The sequence below is a fragment of the Cucumis melo genome, chromosome 8, assembly GCF_025177605.1.
Source record: "Cucumis melo cultivar AY chromosome 8, USDA_Cmelo_AY_1.0, whole genome shotgun sequence".
NCBI lineage: Eukaryota > Viridiplantae > Streptophyta > Magnoliopsida > Cucurbitales > Cucurbitaceae > Cucumis > Cucumis melo.
Genome location: NC_066864.1, coordinates 25,677,258 through 25,696,716, shown reverse-complemented (window position 1 = coordinate 25,696,716; position 19,459 = coordinate 25,677,258). Strand labels below are relative to the sequence as shown.

At 33.5% G+C, this 19,459-nt stretch overlaps 2 protein-coding genes across 2 annotated transcripts; both read right to left on the bottom strand.

Moving 5' to 3' along the window:
* Positions 1-791: 791 nt before the first annotated feature.
* Positions 792-1,730, bottom strand: LOC127150483 (serine/threonine-protein phosphatase 7 long form homolog). The gene is made up of 2 exons (XM_051088285.1): positions 1,143-1,730; positions 792-1,061 (listed from the first exon to the last, which is right to left on the bottom strand). Exons 1-2 carry the CDS (start codon positions 1,509-1,511, stop codon positions 855-857), a joined length of 576 nt encoding a protein of 191 aa, XP_050944242.1. The 5' UTR covers positions 1,512-1,730; the 3' UTR covers positions 792-854.
* Positions 1,731-9,718: 7,988 nt separating this feature from the next.
* Positions 9,719-13,068, bottom strand: LOC103501499 (cell division control protein 2 homolog C). Its single transcript, XM_008465090.3, has 4 exons — positions 12,162-13,068; positions 12,004-12,073; positions 11,782-11,920; positions 9,719-9,996 (listed from the first exon to the last, which is right to left on the bottom strand). Exons 1-4 carry the CDS (start codon positions 12,775-12,777, stop codon positions 9,904-9,906), a joined length of 918 nt encoding a protein of 305 aa, XP_008463312.1. The 5' UTR covers positions 12,778-13,068; the 3' UTR covers positions 9,719-9,903.
* Positions 13,069-19,459: the final 6,391 nt, after the last annotated feature.

Sequence of the window (19,459 nt, the reverse complement as noted above, 5' to 3'; positions counted from 1 at the left end):
TACTATAATTATATTCAATATATACCATATTTACGGGTTATTTTAAGAAATATGGTCTTTTTTGAAATTATTGACAAAAATAGGGTGAGGTGAAAAGAAATTGCAAAAATAGGGTGATGGGGCAAAATATTGTCAAAAATAGAGTGAATTTGGAATTTTTGGAAGGAAATCGTGTATGAGGTACACGATTTACCATGAATTCGTGTACCTCATACACGACTTGCATGGAAGTCGTGTACGGGGTACACGACTTCCACATCAGCTTGGACTTGTTGACCGTCCAAGTCCCGTCCAACGTGGCAAGAAGTCGTGTACCGGGTACACGACTTCTTTGTTTTAATTTAATATTATGTTGTTATTTTTATTATTATTATTATTATTAGTATTATTATTATTACTACTATTATTATGTTTAGTGTTGTTATTATTATTATTATTATTATTAGTATATATTATTATTATTATTATTGTAATTATTATTATTATTATTATTATTATTATTATTATTATTAGTATTATTATGTTATTATTATTTTTATCAATATTATTATTATTATTATTATTAGAATTATTATTGGATGACAACTCAAATTATGTTTAGCAAATACATGTGTTAGTTTCCTTTATGAAGATTTTAATATAATTTCGGTGTAAACGATATGTTATAAATTTCAATTGAATCGAGATAAATTGTTTGTGTACTAAATGTGTAAGTTTTCAAGAGTTTATAGTCAAATTTCTTAGTAAAAAACTACCATACTTATAAAAAGGTTAGACATTTAAAAAATTAATTAACAATGTCTTATACATTTTTAATTGAAATTAACAAGAATTCAAAATTAATTTACAAACTTTTAATTATCCTCATCACCCTCTACGACATCATCGCCTTGCCGTCGTCGTCTACGTCGCATGCGTCTACGATCTGTGTCAGCAACAGTAAGTCGTCGAGTCTGTTGAATAATGTGATCTACGCGCTCTGTGGTTCTATCACATATTTGCCCTAAAGCTTCTATATCGTGTTCCACGGAGAAAGTTTGTACTTCGTCAACAAAATCATACTGAAAGATTGCAAGTAATACAAACCAAATTATTGTTTTATTTTGATTAAATGTATAAAACAAAGCATATTAAATCCTTACCATGCAATGATAGAAAGCTCCCTCTTGGGTGATAAAGCGTCTGGTAATCGACCTATACCAAACAAAATAGTTCTCTGATACCGTCGGTTCGCTTGTAGTAGGTGCTTCAACCCGAAAATCATATCGCGAATTCCACACTCCGATATGTTCCGCATGAATCCGACGCCAATCTTGATCATGTTTACCCCTTAAATCTATTTGATGCAACCTCTGATCTGTGTAGCTAATCGCTGGTGGCGTTTGCAACATATTAAACTGTCGCAATACGCGATCTGGTTGATGTTTCTCGACCAGATGGAAACAAATCAATGGACCCACGTAAGTCCAAACCGCTTGACCACTCTGACATCTAACAGGAAGCGATGCCATAATGTCGGGCGTGTATGGTGTCCAATTAATCTATTCAAAAAACAAACGTCAGTAGTCAACAAAAAATAAAATTATAGAACATTTGGTTAATATTTAACCTGAGACCGACTCAGCCGATCAAATGTCCATCGATATATGAGCAACATGTTCCCTGACTGTTCAGATGCAGCTTGAACACCGCTCCATCTAATTTGTGAAATAAACAATTAATAAATTATAGATAGTGCAAATTCTATTAAAAAAACAACATATATATTAAATAGTACCTGAAACTCAAAGGTCGACCATCTGAATGCTGCAATGTTCTTTATGGAGCTATAATGGAGAATCTGTTGTATGCCCATACTTGTAGCAACATCAATGGGCCAGCGATCTCTAAGGACTGTGCATTACTCGCTCGACAGAGTTCCCTATATAACCATGCGAGAGTCGCAGCGCCCCACGCATACGTACCGGCCTGGTCAAAATCAAATAAGAATTGAAGAAACATACAGTGGACCAAGGTGTTTGACTTATCAGCGAAAAGAAAGCCCCCAATCAACTGCATGATGTAGGCACGAGCATATCTTTGAACGCTCACAATATCAGCATCTGGTGGCAATTTTTCGAACTGTTCTGCCAACCACGGAAGACTCAGTCGCTGACCTTTTATGTCAGGCGGTACGACTCCCAAGTAATCATTGCAGATAAGCATCCAATTATACCTTAATGATCCTGTTAGAGGCTCCCCATCCACTGGCAACCCCAACTATACTGCAACATCCTGCAGGGTGATCGTGCACTCCCCACATGGCATATGAAATGTGTGGGTCTCTGGTCTCCAACGCTCGACCAATGCAGTAATTAAATGCCAATCTAACTGCATGAACCCAACCTGGGAAACCCCGAGGAATCCAGCAGCCTCTAAGTAGGGTGCAATACGCTGGTCGAAGGGGATGGTGCGCTGAGACGCTGCCTCTCTCCTCCGACAACTCAACACGACGGTGGAGGAGGTATCCCATATGCTCTGTGATCTATGGGTCGCCTGTAGATATAGATGGCTATCATCAACTGGACCAGGATCCATTCTGCAAATAATATAAAAAATAATGTCATTAATTACACGAAGAAGAAAAGCAAGACCATTATGTAATTGCAGTAAAACAAAAGTATACATTAAACCCTAATTTACATTTATTATGAAAGTATACCCAAATGTATATATAAAAATACAGAAGTAGTTCATTAAAGCTTTCTGAAATTACATAGAAGCATTTACATCAAACAATTGCATCATCAAACAATTACATCATAAAATCCTATAATACATCCTAAAATTAGTGTCTTGAAGAAGAAGATGCACGTTGAGGACAGGTACGTCTGTTATGTCCTTCGACTTTACAGATAGTGCATCTGAGTGATTGACCAGACTCTTTCCAATCCATTTCATTATGGATCCTTGTTCTCGGTCGACCGGGTCCTTTAAGTAAGTCTGCATTTGGGCGAACTTCGGTGAATGACAACTCAGGCCAATAATCTGGGTGTTGGATTGGATGGAATCGACCGGCATAACATTGTTTGAAGTTCGACAACAAGTAGCATTCATCAATGTATGCTGCATATGTCAAGTGCATGTAATTACAAACTGCAATTACATGGGAGCATGGTATCTTAAAAGATTGCCACTTGTTGCACGAACAGGTCCCTTCCATCAAACTCACTACCTGTGTGTGCTGGCCTTTATATGGAGAAATCATACTCATACCCGTGTGAACCTCAAACGTCTGGGTTTCTCTATCAATGGATGTCACTGAATGTGCAGAAGCCCGTGTTTCCCATCTTTTTAGCTTTTTCATCGCATATTCTGTATAAACTTCGCCACGGTCAACTGCTTCACTTATCTCAGCTCTTCGGCGTTCAAAATACAGAATTGTACGATAAAATGTTAATCTAACCAAAGATGTCATGGGTAACATACGAGCTCCTTTAAATACCCCATTCATACATTCAGCTGCGTTGCTTGTCATCCACCCATATCGATACCCATTATCGTGAGACTGTGTCCATTTTTGTAGATCAATATCTTCAAAGAATTCAAGACACTCTGGGTTCAGTTGTTTTATTTCTTTCATGTTTCTTATAAATTTGCGCCTTTGGTGTTGATTACCTGCCCTAAACACCAAATCTTTTAGTTGCTTCGATTTGTATTTATTATTGAAGTTGCTAGCAACATGATGAAGACAATATCGATGGAATGCTCGTGGTTCACTCCAACCTATCTCCTCATTATTAATGGCAGAAAGAATGCCCCTATGCCTGTCGGAGATCAAGCAAATTATTATTATTATTATCATTATTATTATTATTATCATTATCTTTATCATTATCATTATTATTATTATTATATATTATTATTATTATTATTTATTTTTATTATTATATATTATATATTATTATTATTATTATTCTTATTTATTTTTATTAATATTATTATTATTAATATTACCGTAATAATAATAATAATTATTATTATAATTATATATATTATTATTATGATTATTATTTATTTTTATTAATATTATTATTATTAATATTACCGTAATAATAATAATTATTATTATTATAATTATATATATTATTATTATGATTATTATTATACATTATTATTATTATTATTATTATTATTATTATTATTATTATTATTATTATTATTATTATTTATATTATTATTATTATTGAAAAGTATTATTATTATTAGTATATATTATTATTATTACAACTACTGTAATTATTATTATTATTATTATTATTATTATTATTATTATTATTATTATTATTATTATTATTATTATTATTATTATTATTATTATTATTATTATTATTATTATTATTCTAATTATTGTTGTTATTATTATTATTATTAATATATTACTATTATTATTATTATAACAACATAAAAACAACATAATAATAAATATTTAATATATAACAAACTAAAAACAATACATAACTATTTCAATAATATTCCTAAAATATATAACAACCTAAAACTAATATACAACTAATAAAGAAAAATATATATATAACAACCTAATAACAATACATAATTAATAATAATTATTCCAATAATATTCTAAAAATATACAACAACCTAAAATCAATATAAAACTAATAAATACAAATATATAAATATCAAAAAATAATATAAAACTAATAAATAAATATATAAAACATAATAAAACTTACCTCAATGGAGTTGGATGGAGAAGAAAGGTAGAGAAGATAGTTGAGGAGTAAAGGAGAAGAGGAAAATGGAGCAAAGTTTGGGAAGATAGTGAAGAAAAGGAAGAGAGGAGAGGGAAATTTGTTGAGAAATGGATTGAAGGATGAAGAAATGAAATCGGGTGGGGGGGGGGGGGGTTTATAGGCGGGGAAGTCGTGTAAGTGGGACACGACTTCCTGCATGAACGACACGTGGAAGTTCACGTGATGGAAGTCGTGTACGGTGTACACGACTTCCGCACTAACAGACAAATTGGCAGTCAACGTTACTGTTGACTGCCATTTGTCAGTTTGCAGTACGGAAATCGTGTACGTGGTACACGATTTCCCCGCTACCCGACAAACTGGCAGTCAACCTGACTGTTGACTGTCACGTCTCAGAAAAACGTGTACGTGGTATACGACTCCAGTCAGAAGTCGTGTACCACGTACACGACTCCAGTCATTTGTCGTGGCCCCCGTTCACGACGCCGACTCAAATCGTGTAGGCGACCCACGATTTTGGTGAAGTCGTGTACCGGGTACACGACTTCACTACCCTATTTTTGACATTTCTTTTCGATTGGCCCTATTTTTGATAATAGTTTTATAAACTACATTATTTTAAAAAAAAATTCCATATTTACAAAAGATCAATAGTAATGATTACAAGTACATTCAATGAAAAAAAAAATCTAGAAATAATTAATAGTATAAATACGTAAGTTTTAATATAAGTAATAAATGTAGTATAAATTATTTGTGACAAAAAATTATATCAATTTTTGTTTATAAGAAATATTTAAAATTGATGATAAAGTCAAATGTGTTCATCAAATTAGTCAAATCATATTATTGAAATTTATAGTGAATTTAAGATATTTGTGTAAAATTGTAGCTAGATCATGTGTTCTCTCTAAATTTTTCAATTTAGTTTATAGGTCCAAACACTATAAGTTATGTTTTTTCTTATACACTTTTCTTTTAATATAATTTTGTATTTTAGAATTTCCATACCAAAATAGGGATAAATTAGAAACACACAAATGTTGTTTTCAAAATTCAAATCTTAAGTCATATGAATGTTGTTTTCACAAAGTCAATCCTAAATCAACCACCAACCACCAAACTATTTTGTTTGAATTCTCAAAAACTTTTGACAGGGACAAAGGATCCAACATTGTTTCAACAATGCTACTGAAGGCTTTGGAGAAATCGGAATAGGGGAGTGAATATTCATCTTGTAGTAACCTTACTGCTTAGATGCTTTTGACATTGGTTGGTTATCCACTCGCTACTTGACTATCCAATATAACGTACATCAAAGGTATGTCCTTCAAATCCTTCTTCTTTCCTTCTTCTTTTCTCCTTTTTTATTACTTTTATGTTCCTCATCTCCTATTTTCAACCTTCTTGATACTTTAGAGAATGGAGGGGGAGTATTTAACAAAATATACTAAGAGAGAGAGAGGTAGAAGTTGAAAAGAAGCTAAGTTGGGGAAAACTATTAATAAATATATTTTTCAATAATCGAAAACGAATAATTTTACCATAAAAAATTGACGCTACCCCAAGTTACCTTTTGAACTCAAAAGAAGATGTGTGGATAGCAAATACCATCATTTCGTGATATTTATTATCTTCCTATAACCAAACTAATTCAACAATTAGAACTTCATTAAACTAAGATTCGCTTTCAAAAAAACCATATTTTGAAAACCAACACATATCGCAAATTATCCTCCACTCAAATCCTAATTAAAAAATACAAGCCATTACAAGATTCAATGTGCAGTTTACGGTGTAGAATTCAACAATTAGTTATTAAACTATACAAGACCAATCTCGTGGCAGATACCGACCTCGAACGACAACCAAAACCTTCTTTTGCTACTTGAGAGATTAGCTGAAGGGGAGAGAGAAACAAAACAAAAAGAGTGAGTTGGAAGCGAAATAACATATTACTTTTTTTCAGAAAACATTTTACAAATCAAAATCAATATAGTAAATAGATTTTTAAATAACTAATATACTTTTAAATCATAACAACTCTTAGAAACATATGAAAACAAATTATAATCTTAGAAATATAGGCAAAATAACAAAACATGATCAAGGTTTCTCAATAATTTCAGACGTTTAAAACATACAACTTCCAATCAAATCGAGGAATTTATAAATTCCAAATCATTCCAAATTAATAACTCACTTCTTAAATTGATAAAAGAAAACTTTTCTAAGCTCCAACAAACATCCAAACTCACTGTTTTCTAAGTACATAGGCACCAAAATCATAAGAATATATTACCGTCACAAGTGATAGCTATTATAGCATATTATAGTTGTAGTTATAGTTGAAAATAAAAGATTAGAATTAAATTGTTTCATGTTTAAATTTCTGTATAATTATTATCCTGTAATATCATATTAATTTATAATATAGTATATAATACATGTTTAAAGGATAAAAACAATTTAGTTTATAGGACCAAAGACTATACTTTATGTTTTTATATACTTTTCTTTTAATATAATTTTGTATTTTAAAATTTCTAAAATTAGAAACATACAAATGTTTTTGTTTTTTTTTTTTTTTAATTTACACCGGTTGAATTAGACTTTAGATTGCTTACCATATAGAGAATTCAAATGGCCTACCAAAAACATATCTGTTGATTTGATATCATAATCTGAGTTGTTTATCAAATATGTTCCATTATTTGTGCCCCTCACTTTGATAATTTTGGTCTTAGTTTTGAAAAATAAGAATTGAAGGTCTCTATAGATACAAATCAATGACTCTCATTCTCTGTCATATGAACTTGAAGATCGGGTGCTGAAAATTAGCATCAAAATGTTGTTCAAGTTTACAAGCATAAGTAGTTGTAACTAAATTTCAGCGAAGAAATCAAGTTGGACTCTAAAGGGGACGTTTGGAGTGAGGAGTGACTTAACTTGGTGATCGTAATAGTTTGGATATTATAATTGTATGAGGAAAATGAACAAGAACATAGCATCGTCAACGAGAAGTGAAAAATTTAGAGACAATATGAACAAGAGTATATGAGAATAGAAATCAGAAAAAAACCAAAGAATAGATAAGCAATACATGAAAAAGGAACACACGAGATTGAAAAGACAACACAAAAAAACGAACAAGGAAAAATAGAAGACGACCTTTTCATCGGCTTTAAGGGCCGACCACCCCTACCGTGCTCAGACCGTCGATGCCCCTACCATTATCCGAATGTAGCATCTCTCTGTTCAAAGGCATTTCGATACACATGTAGGAGTGGCAAGGAAGATATCCTTGCATGTTCACCGAGAAGCCTCTTCGAACATGCAATGAAGGGTTTCAAAGGCAAGGTGGAATCATAGCCATTCAATGAAACCAAAGAGGAGAAGGAAAAGGGTTTCAGAGGCAACGTGTGGAAACGAAACCGTCAACGAAACCAAGGACGAAAGTCTGAGATTCGAAGAGAAAAACAAAAAAACTTTCCATGATGGAGAACTGAGATTCGAAGAGGAAAACAAAACGGTGCACAACGGAGATCTAAGATTTAGAGAGGAAAACGAAAATGTTTTTCACGCCAAAGATTTGATATTTAGAGGAAAAAAAATGACGATTTGCTATGATTCAAAGAGGAAAAGGAAAACAAAGATGGAAAAAGAGGAAGGAGATGAAAGGGATTATGCGAAGAGGATAAGTATTATAGAGAAGGCAAGGGATTACAGGGATTTTTGGGGGAGGATTACGCCAAATTGAGGAGGGATGGGAAGGATTATGGAAACCATAATACTAGAATTTTTATAATCTGAACTCCAAACAAGGAGTGAACTTTTTAGTCCCCTCCACTCGCTTGCAAATATAGGGCCAAACAACCCTCCAGATTTTTGGATGGTTTCAAGGTTAGCTCTCATACCAAAATCCTCTAGGAATTTTCCATTACCATTCTCCTATACTGAGTACAGATTACATATTCTTATATAGCCCAAAAACTAAAACCATAATATAATTCTTATAATTTATGACAAAGAAATAATTAAAAAAAAGTAAAAAAATTCCATCAATTATTTTTTTTAAATCTAAAATCTTTTTCTTATTAATTTTCAATTATAACATACGGAAGCTTAACTCAACTAATAAAAATATATTAATACAACTAATATGTGCAAAAAATTAGTCCACCATAATTTTGAAATCTAAGAATTATAAAGTCCAAGTTGAAGTATTTATTCCCGAATTGATGCATAATTTTTTACTTCATTTGATGCAGCTAGTAATAAACTTGGACAACATTTAATGTTAATTCTTAGAACATGACCACAGGTATGACATCACTTGATTCATATCATCTGTTCTCATTTACTACCTTCATTACTATTGTGATAGCTTTAAATATCGAGATACATTTAATAAAAAAAAATAAAAAAGAAAAGAAAAGAAAACATTCCCTCCTCATCTTCCCTTTCAATTTCAAATCATACCTTCTCTAAATTAAAAGAAAAAAAACATCAATGAAATAAGAATTTTTTTTAATATATGAACTAAAATATTTATAAATGCAACCAAATATTAAGAATAGAAATCTATCATTTGATAAACAATTTCAACAATTTTGTTATTTAAAATAATTTTTAAATAACATCTCGTTTCTATTTTAATGTATATCAAGACAATTACATGGCAATTCCACTCCATTTCTTTTCATTAATCAATCACATTCCCAATTCACTTTTTCCTCATTAAACTAAAACAATTCAAACTTTACCTTGAAAACATTTAACTTTATATTGTCACTTAACGAAAACATATCTTTTAGGTACAATATTTGAATCAAACCTTTTGTATTGGAATGACCTTTACATTCCCTCAAACTTGTCCTCAAATCTCCATAACTATCTTCCAATTCTTTCATCTATGAATCGGCAGCCAAACATGAGCTTATTCATATAGATCATCAAGATGAGCCAACAATAAAATTCTTAATTTAAATTCACAAATACAAATTTTAGAGTAGATTCACCAAGATGATGACACAACTTGACCTTTTCTTTTTTCTTTCAGAAAACCACACGAAACAACAATTAATTTTGCAATACATATCATCAAATCACATAATATCACATTACCATTTGCTATGATCTTCTCTTAATACTGAGACTTGTCGAGGCTATCAAAATATGGATGGTCAAGAGCTGCTTTAGCTGAGATTCTGTCTGCTGGATTATATTGAAGCATTTTCTGCAATGTCCACAAAAAACAGCAAATTAATACATATAAAAAGCATTACATCAATTGGCGTGATCATTAGACTCATGTTGTTCTCTTGCAACTTTATCATGATCGATGCTTAATTCCAGAGCCGTGGCTATTGAATCTTTATACGGACTAAATTCTATAAAGCTATTGCATTTTGAAGTGTTTGACCGCCACTTAAAATAGTTTTTGAAACATTTTAAAAATATATTTTAAATCTTAAAAAAAGTTTAATTGAAAATAGTTTTTTGGAAAACACTTTTTCTTTTGGGTTAATCCAAATAGACCTTTAGTGAAAGAAATTACATGTACTTATAACCCAAAAGAATGCAGAAGAATAACTCAGCTACGAAGGTAAATTGGACATAGATAAAGATTCCTACTTCAAATAATATTCGAGGAACAAACGGAAAAAAAATGTGTGTTCTATTTTCTCTTATATTTCATTGAACATATAAACTACATGCAAGTTCAGGAAGTATGGTTTAATAAAAATGGAAAATGATGATAATAGCATTTCCACCCCCTACATTCCTGATGTTGGAATGACTAGTAATTGTTGACCTTATTCGTTGTCTAGCAGATTGGCAAGCTTGTTCAAGAATATGTGAATCGGTCATTTTGATAGTGATGTTAATTATTGCCAACATTATTATTATTTTTTATATCAGCAATATCCGGACCAACTTATGTATACCTTGACTAATCTCAGAAGACTACCCACCTAATCCTACAACATTTAGGTGTAAAGGAAACTTGTAAAAAATCAATTTTTAGGTGGTGGCCTCCACGGATTGAAACCATGTACTCTTAGCCATTTACTAAGACTTTGTTTCTCTTTTACTACTGGTACAACCACGATGGTTAATTATTGGCAAGATTAAACTTTAAAGATCACAAAGCACTTGAACTGGGGCTTGGAAGAAAAGAGGTTATAATGTTATATTTTTCGGAGTACCAACTAATGAAGAACATAACAATTGGCAGTGGAACAGATCCAAAGACAGATAGGAACCTTGAAGCATGAATGCACAAGCTGGCATACCCTCCTATATATGATTACGAAAGATGTTGACAGAAGAGAGCAATTTCATCAGGTAAGGTTTCTCATGATCGATGAAAAGAGATTTTCTAGCACTAGAAGAGGCTGACTAAGGACGACAAGATAAGATATATATATATAAACACATAACATATAAACCTTACACCTGAAACCAAATGATGCAAATGGTGGCCAGTGAGATAGAGTTATGGCTTGGTAGCATCAACTGCAATCCAACCGGAAACTATGTAGCAACTGCGATAGCTCCCTCATGAACCATGAGCAACTACTAAAGTATTTGTATGAAAATTGCCGACAAGGTAGTCAGTGACTAAGTGAGTCTTGATACAATGTATGATCAGCAGGGGATTGATCTTTGGCAGTGGCCTATTATATTCCCAAGAAATCAAGTAAAAAAGCGACCATCCTGTTGATTATCTCACCGAAGTGGTTTTCTTTGCTCTTAAAAGTCGAAAGGCAACTGAATAAATTGACTCCTAGTTTCATTATCTTGAGCTGATTAGCCTGATTCTATTCCATCTACAACTATATAACCTGCTAATCAGTACCCAAAAATCTGCAACAATTTTTCTTTTTTTTTTTTTTGTCGCTGGACTAAGAAGTTTTCCAGATAGCGTTGGTTCTCTGACGGAAACTATGTTATTGATTTGAACAATGTAAAAAATTAGTTTGAACAATATAAAGTAAAATGAACAAAGCAACATTACCGAGAGAAGGTCAACACCCTCGGGTTCCAAGGATGGAACTGCACGTGTAAGATTTTGAGGTTCCCATTGAGGATAGACATGCCAATCCCTCAAAGAGCTAACTCCAGGCCATTGTTTCTCACTGGGTGTACCTAGCAGCCTATGAGACAAAACGTCAAACACGAACATGATTATGAAAACTGCACACTCGGAAGTGGAACAAGGTCCAAGAAAAGTAAGCACCTAAAAATGTGAAGCAATTGCTGGAACTCAGAATCTCCGGGGAACAGTGCCTGCCTTCTCACCATTTCAGCTGGCATTTCCGAAACAATAGATAAAAACCAATGAGCAAATTGATCGATTCATAACAAAAAGTTCACCATCAAAGCGTTAGAAATTACCGAAGATGCAGCCAACAGACCACATATCGACAGCAGTGGAGTAATGTGTAGATCCAAGGAGAACCTCAGGAGCACGATACCAGAGAGTAACAATTTCATGAGTGTAGCTCTTAAGAGGGACAGTAAAAGCACGACCAAGGCCAAGATCAGCAATCTTCAAAACACCTTTACCCTGATCGAGAAGTAGATTTTGAGGTTTGAGATCACGGTGAAGAACACCATGACTATGACAATGCGCAACACCCTTACAGAGCTGAAACAGGAAACTCTGAACAAGAGAGGAAGGAAGAGGCCTAGGATTGGGACCTTTCCGATGCGAATCAATGTACTTCTTGAGATCAGTGTCGAGATACTCAAACACAAGGTAAAGAAGAGGTTTACCACTCTTATGGTGATGAACATGCTCAACACAGAGAAGACGAACGACATAGAGAGATTGAGAAAGCAATTGAAGAAGAGAAACCTCACGAAGTGCGGTTGGTGGAACGCCTTCTTCGTCCATTTCGAGGCGAGTTTTCTTGAGAGCAACGAGTTGGCCAGTTTCTTTGTCTTTGGCCTTGTAGACCTTACCGTAAGTTCCTTCACCGACTTTTTCGAGCTTCTCGTACTTCTCCATGGCTGCTGATTCAGAATCTGTTTCTTTTTCTTCTTTGTGAAGATCGATTGATTGAAAATGGTGGAATGGTCTGTTGGTGATTGGATCGTGAAACTGATAATTTGAGAAAAGCAATGAATGAACCCTAAAATGGGGATTCAAATTTCGAAGCCGCTCCTTCTCTCCTCTCTCTCTCTCTCTCTTTGGTTTGTACTTTTTTTCAAATTTATAAGAAATGGAGGGAAATTTATAACCCGTTCAGATCCATTTATGCTATGTGGCGTTTCGAACTGAATTGACTGTTGGTGTCTTTTCTTTTTCTTTCTTCTTTAGGATATTAATAAAATAGTGATTTATATATATGTATGTATGTATATTATTTCTAGTGCAATATTGGGTGGGAGATTTTAGACCACAAATTTTACTGATTGCTAATATATATGCCAATTGAGCTTAATTTCAACTTTATATTATTTTCTTCCTCCAAAATGTTTATTTTGGTTATTTTATCACTAAAGAAGTGACAACTTTAGTTTATTATATAACAAAATAGATGCTCACATTCATTGGCTTGTCTCTAATTGTCTCATTTGTCTTAGTATACATTATTCATGTGTTTTTTTTTAACTATATATGCTTACAATCTGAGTGGTGTCATAACCTAGAACCATTTACACACACGCACACATGCACGCACGCATACTAGGGCATGTTTGCCTCGAGGGGAGTGGAGTGGATTTTAGCCCACTCCACATTTAGGGCCCAAACTTGGATAAATCTAGGATTAGGTTTTCCTAACTTTTCTCTCCCTCTTAGTCGGCGGCGAAGTCTTCTCACTTTCTCTTCCTCACTGTTCCTCACTCCTTCAATAACCCTTCTCCACTCCTCTTTGCCACAGTCTTCTCACTTTCTCTTCCTCACTGTTCCTCACTCCTTCAATAACCCTTCTCCACTCCTCTTCGCCACAGTTCCTTACTCTGAGCTCCCTGATACATCTTTCTCATCTCTCTTTCTGATGCAAAGTAAGAAGATTTTTTTTTTATATATAATAATACCTCAAGATGATTTTATTAATGATTATGGGAGCCTTTTATAGACTGAAAGCTAAACAAGAGCTAGTTATAAGTTAGTTATTTTTTGAAATAACTTTCTTTTGAACAAGAAACAAGAATAATAAACCTTAACTAAAATCAAGAAATCTAGGAAACAGTTAAAGAAACATCAAGAACCTAAGAACCTAGAATGTTCTACATCAGACCCCTCCCTAAGCAAAAAAACTCGTCCTGGAGTGCACGCTAGGGGGCCAAAGAAAAGAATCAGGAGTATGGTAAGGAGAAAGATCAAAAACTTTGAATGAAGGACTGATCCTCATGGTAGCTGGAAGATCTAAACGATATGCATTGGGGTCGAGTCTCTCTGAAACTTGAAACTTACCAATGCACTTGTTGCTCATTTTAGAAAGATGACCATTAGGAAAACATGATTTGCAAAAATATACCATAACAAGGTCACTCACTTGATACTCCTTTGTGAGAGTTGGCGACCGTTTTGTAAAAATCATTAGCGAGCTTTAGATGATCTTTCACCTCTTGGTGCAACTTGGAAATATGAGAGCTATAACTTCTGCCTCCATATTGACATCAACAACAGAAGGAAGATGTCACACCCCGTTCTAGGTTTTCTCCTTTAACCTAGATCGTGGCGTGATTCTACTCTTTAAAAATATTTCTTTTCCAATGCAAGGTTAGTAAAACACTTTTCATGAAGTTCTATAAAAATTTCGACAGAGGCTTCCTTAAAAATTGGACTAACCACACCTGAAAAAACAGAAGAAAATCACACTTGTATACTTTTCATACTCAAATAACATCGAGTGTGTCTCACCACACACTCATTCAAAATAAACCAGAGTCCCAAACAAAGTTTAAATACAATCTTAAGGATAGTTACAAGGATTACACCCAATGACAATTTTCTCAAAAGTGGGTTCCTTAACACAATCGTCATTGTTCCTCACTAATCTCATGATAGATACAAAACATAAATATGCAGACATACAAAACAAAAAGAAATGCACAATCAGTGGCGAGATGCTCAACGAAAGTTTGAAACTTGACCACTACCTGGGGGGAGGAAAAACATTGAAAATGTGAGCTAAAAACTCAAGTGAGTGGCAGGTTTTTAGAAGTAAAAACTCATAAAACATGCTCAAAAGAAAATCTGTAAATATACATCAATGATGAAATAATAATTGAAACATCAGTATCACATAGTCAGCAATCAAACCAACAAACCTATACTCAATCTAACCATGGTAAGGCGTCTAAATATACGGCCAAGGATAGCTCGCACATGACCAAGAAATCATACGACCAAAACTAGCTCAAGTATATTTAGTACCTACCACGTTATTAACCTTCATCCAATTTGACCATGATAGCATACTAAATACACGACCCGGAATAGCTCACACGTGATCCATATCCACAAAGAAACACACTGCCAAACGGAGCACACGCATACTTAGCACCTACCACAATAGCAACCTCCATCTAGTCCAACCATGATAACATACTAAATGCATGGCCTGGAATAGCTCACACGTGATCCATAACCACATGGAAACATGCGGCCAAACAGAGCTCACACATACTTAGCACCTACCACAGTAACAACCTCCATATCCGCTCCTATGTGCACATAAAGCCACCCACCATGGGTTAATCTAGGCCCGAAGCCATATTACAATCCTCCATCCACATCCTTACCTAGGTTCGGGTTTTCGAATCTCTGGTCACGACCTCTTTCAGCCTCGAAATCCCCTAACAACTATAGGTGGCGCTATGGAAACACATTCACGTAGTCTTAAAGGTAATCATCAACATTCATAAAAATCACATATTTCAAGTTTAAAAACCAAACATGGTTAGAAACACATTTTCAAATCATTTTCAATCCTTAGCCATCAATACTACTTTTAAACTCCTTCAAGCCTAGTTATATATCAATGAATGTTTAGAAACCAGTTGTCATCTAAAACTTACTTAGTAAGTTTGGGTTCAACCATAGTTACGAAATACAAGAGTCATGGAAAACTAAAAATCATATTTAAAAACCTTTCTAACATATAATTCATAAAGCAATCATATTCTAAATTTTCATACTAGAAACAATCATACTAAATTTATAATGAAAATACTAGAAAATATTCCACTCACAGTCAATAACTCAATCCCTCGGGATTATACGTTGTTTCCACTTCAATTTGGCCTGAAACAACGATCAAGGTCACATCATTATCTTCACATATCAAGACGTCACAACTATTTCCAAAACACGCCATAAGGTCAACTCAAACTATTTAATGTTCCAAAAACTTCAATTTATCTCTTCCAAGTCTTAAATTGAATTTTACCCTACATGCTTTAGTCTAGGCTAAACATTCCATCCTTGGACCTTAAACTTCACATCAAACTCTTAACAAGATGAGCATTCAAACTTAGTGTATACTTAATGGGTCTTTTATATTAATATGTTATTAGTTGCAATATCAATAATGTGAGAGATTTAGATCATTTAACAAACTCAAACGTCAAACTAACAATTCAATAACTTAAGAGTTTACTCACACTTAACTGTGGTGAACAATGCTTCATAGTTCTCTAAAGTATCCAATTTTCCATTCAAACAGTATGGGCAATATCAAGTTCATGCTAAAACTAAATGGGTATTTAAGGACTATGAGATAACTCATTAAATTTACCTAAAACCTTATTGCTACCTTGTTGAAATCGCCTTGATCGCACATTAACAGCTTTCTAAATTCCAATTTAGTACCTAAAACCATTTTATGTTTCAAAGCTTATAGAAGTAATACCCAAGCGAACTCTAAAGTTAATGGAAAGTCCATTTTCAACCCTTAACATTCAACTATAGGGTCGAGTATCATGAGTAATTCAATTTTAACACATAAACTTAATGGGCATTCAAGAATTCTAGGAAAACTCAACGAAATTACTCCAAACTTTCCAAGAACATAACAATGTAATCTAAACTTCAATGTTCGATACCATAACTACCATCAAACTTCGAAATCTATCATCCAACACCATGGGTTATTCAATATTATCACCAAAATTAGATGGGTGCTCAAGACTCACTCCATAAACTTAGAATCTTACCCAAGTTGTGCTAAAACGCCTAATTTCGACCTTTCAAATGGCTGGACAGCGGCTCAAACTCTTCTAAAACTCGAATCTAGCATTGAAAAGTAATGGGTAATGTTAAACTAAGTCTAAACTTAATGGGTATTCAAAATCACCAAAAAATACAACCCAAATACCATAAAGGTCTTACTCTAAATGGTTGATTTGAATGAAGAACGAATACGAAAAACGGCTAAAATCTCCCAATACTGTACATCTAACAACAAAATGTAATGGGTATTGCAAAATCAAAGCTGAAACTTAATGGGTATACGAAAATCTTCAACAAACCTAACTAAAATAAAGAAAAATTATCCCAAATCTTAGATCCGACGAGAAGGAGTTGGAAGAAACAAGGTTAGCGGCGATTAAGCTCATGGAATGGCGACAAAAGTTAATTAGGTGTTGAACAGCTTCGTAGATGACGAAACCCATGGAGGAAATAGATAGAGCAACACTGATCAAGATCGTCAGCTTCAAAACAACATGAACAGTGGCGACGTGGTGTGCTGGTCGTCATTAGCATCAGAGGAGCTTTGTCGATGCTGGTGAGTTACATCGTCAGCTAGTGTCGCAACCCACATGCAATTAAGATGGAAGGGTGTTGGTGTACGAAGTTTCTAGAGAAAGTGAAGGATGAGTTTGATGTTGAAGAAGGAAGAAGAAGAAGACAAATTTTTTTTATTTTCCTTTATTTTTTAATATATATATATATATATATATATAAATAAATAAATGATAAGTGAAATTACCACGTTGTCCTCACTTCAATTATAACTTCCCTTTATGCCCTTAACTTCATTTTTTTCAAATAATTAATAAAATTTTCAACTAAATTTGTTCCAATTTCCTTATTAAAACAAATTTATTAAAACAAATTTAACCTTAAGGAATTGCCAAATGGATTTAAACTTGTTTTGTTTTTCTCCACAACTTAGGAAGTATTAATATAAAAGGAGAATGAGATGAGAGCTTACAGAAGATGAGCTAAATCAAAAGTAACCTGAGGGAGACTAGTGTATACTACCTCAAATGGGAACTTCCCTGTTGAGCAGTTTGCGATGTGATCGAAGGCAAATTCAGCTTGTGACAATGCTAGGTCCCATTACCGAGTCGCCAATAGTACGATTTGTAACCTCTGTTTGGCTGTTAGTTTCAGGTGGCTGGTGGTACTAAACAACAAATTAGTGTCAAATTTATTCTATAAGGATCTCCAAAGTGGTTCAAGGGCTTGACATCATGATCCGATACTATTGTTTTAGGAATTCCGTGTAACCTAATAATTTCTCGAAAGAATAGATTAGCAATATTCAAAGCATCAGAAGTTTTTTTACAAGGATAAAATGAGCCACTTTGCTAAAATGATCCACAATTACAAAAACTGAATCATGACTCTGCTAAGTTCTTGGTAAGCCTAACATAAAGTCCATATCTAAATCCTCCAAAATAGTGGAAGGGATAGGTAGAGGGGTGTACAAACCTGTGTTTTTAGAGTTACCTTTAGCAGATTGACAAATAGAAAATCTTTTAATGAAGTTAATGACATCCCTATTAAGCTGTGGCCAAAAAAACTTAGAGGAAATTGTAGTAAAAGTTTTTGTCTCGACCAAAATGGCCTGCAAAGCCACTAGAGTTGGCTTCCCTAATGATGATCTCTGTTAGGGATGTATGAGGTATACACCAAACATCACATTTGAATAAAAAAAATCATTAACAATGTGGTAATCTTTGCAAGGTTTATGATTAGAACAAGCCTCCCAAATATTTCCAAAATCGCTATTAGTAGGATACAGAGTAGGAAGCTTATCAAAGGTAATTATTTGAGATTTAAGGGTGGTAAGGAGTATACCTTTTCGGTTGAAGGCATCAACAACCTTATTACACTTACCTGAAGTGTGCTTAGTCATAAAATTAAAGCGTTATAAGAATTGGAGTCACCGAGCATGCATTCTACTAATATTTTTCTGAGAATTCAAAAATTTCATAAAAAAATGATCAATAACAAAATAAAAGTATTAGCAAAGGAGAAAGTGTTCCCATTGCTTGAGGGCATACAATTCTTGTTCTTAGGTACTCCATTCTGTCTTGAGGCACTTAATTTTTCACTAAAATACTTTAAAAGGTGGCCCTCTTCACTAAGGATATCTCCTATACCTAAACCTGAGGCGTTGACCTCAAATGGTTTATCAAAGTTAGATAATTTTAAAACAGAGGGACTAGCTGACACTTTTTTCAACTATAAGAAGTTGTCTTCTTCAATTTGTCCCCATTGAAAATTATCTTTCTTTAAACAATTTGGCAAGAAAGTTGCAATAATGCTAAAATTTCTGATAAACCTTTTATAAAAGGAAGCTAAGCCTAAAAAACATTGAATATCTTTTGAAGTTTTTGGTTGAAGCCAAGAACTAATAGAATCAATCTTTTTAGGATCAACAACAACACCATTAGAACTTATAATAAAGCCAAGAAAATGAATGCTATAACATAGAAAATCACAC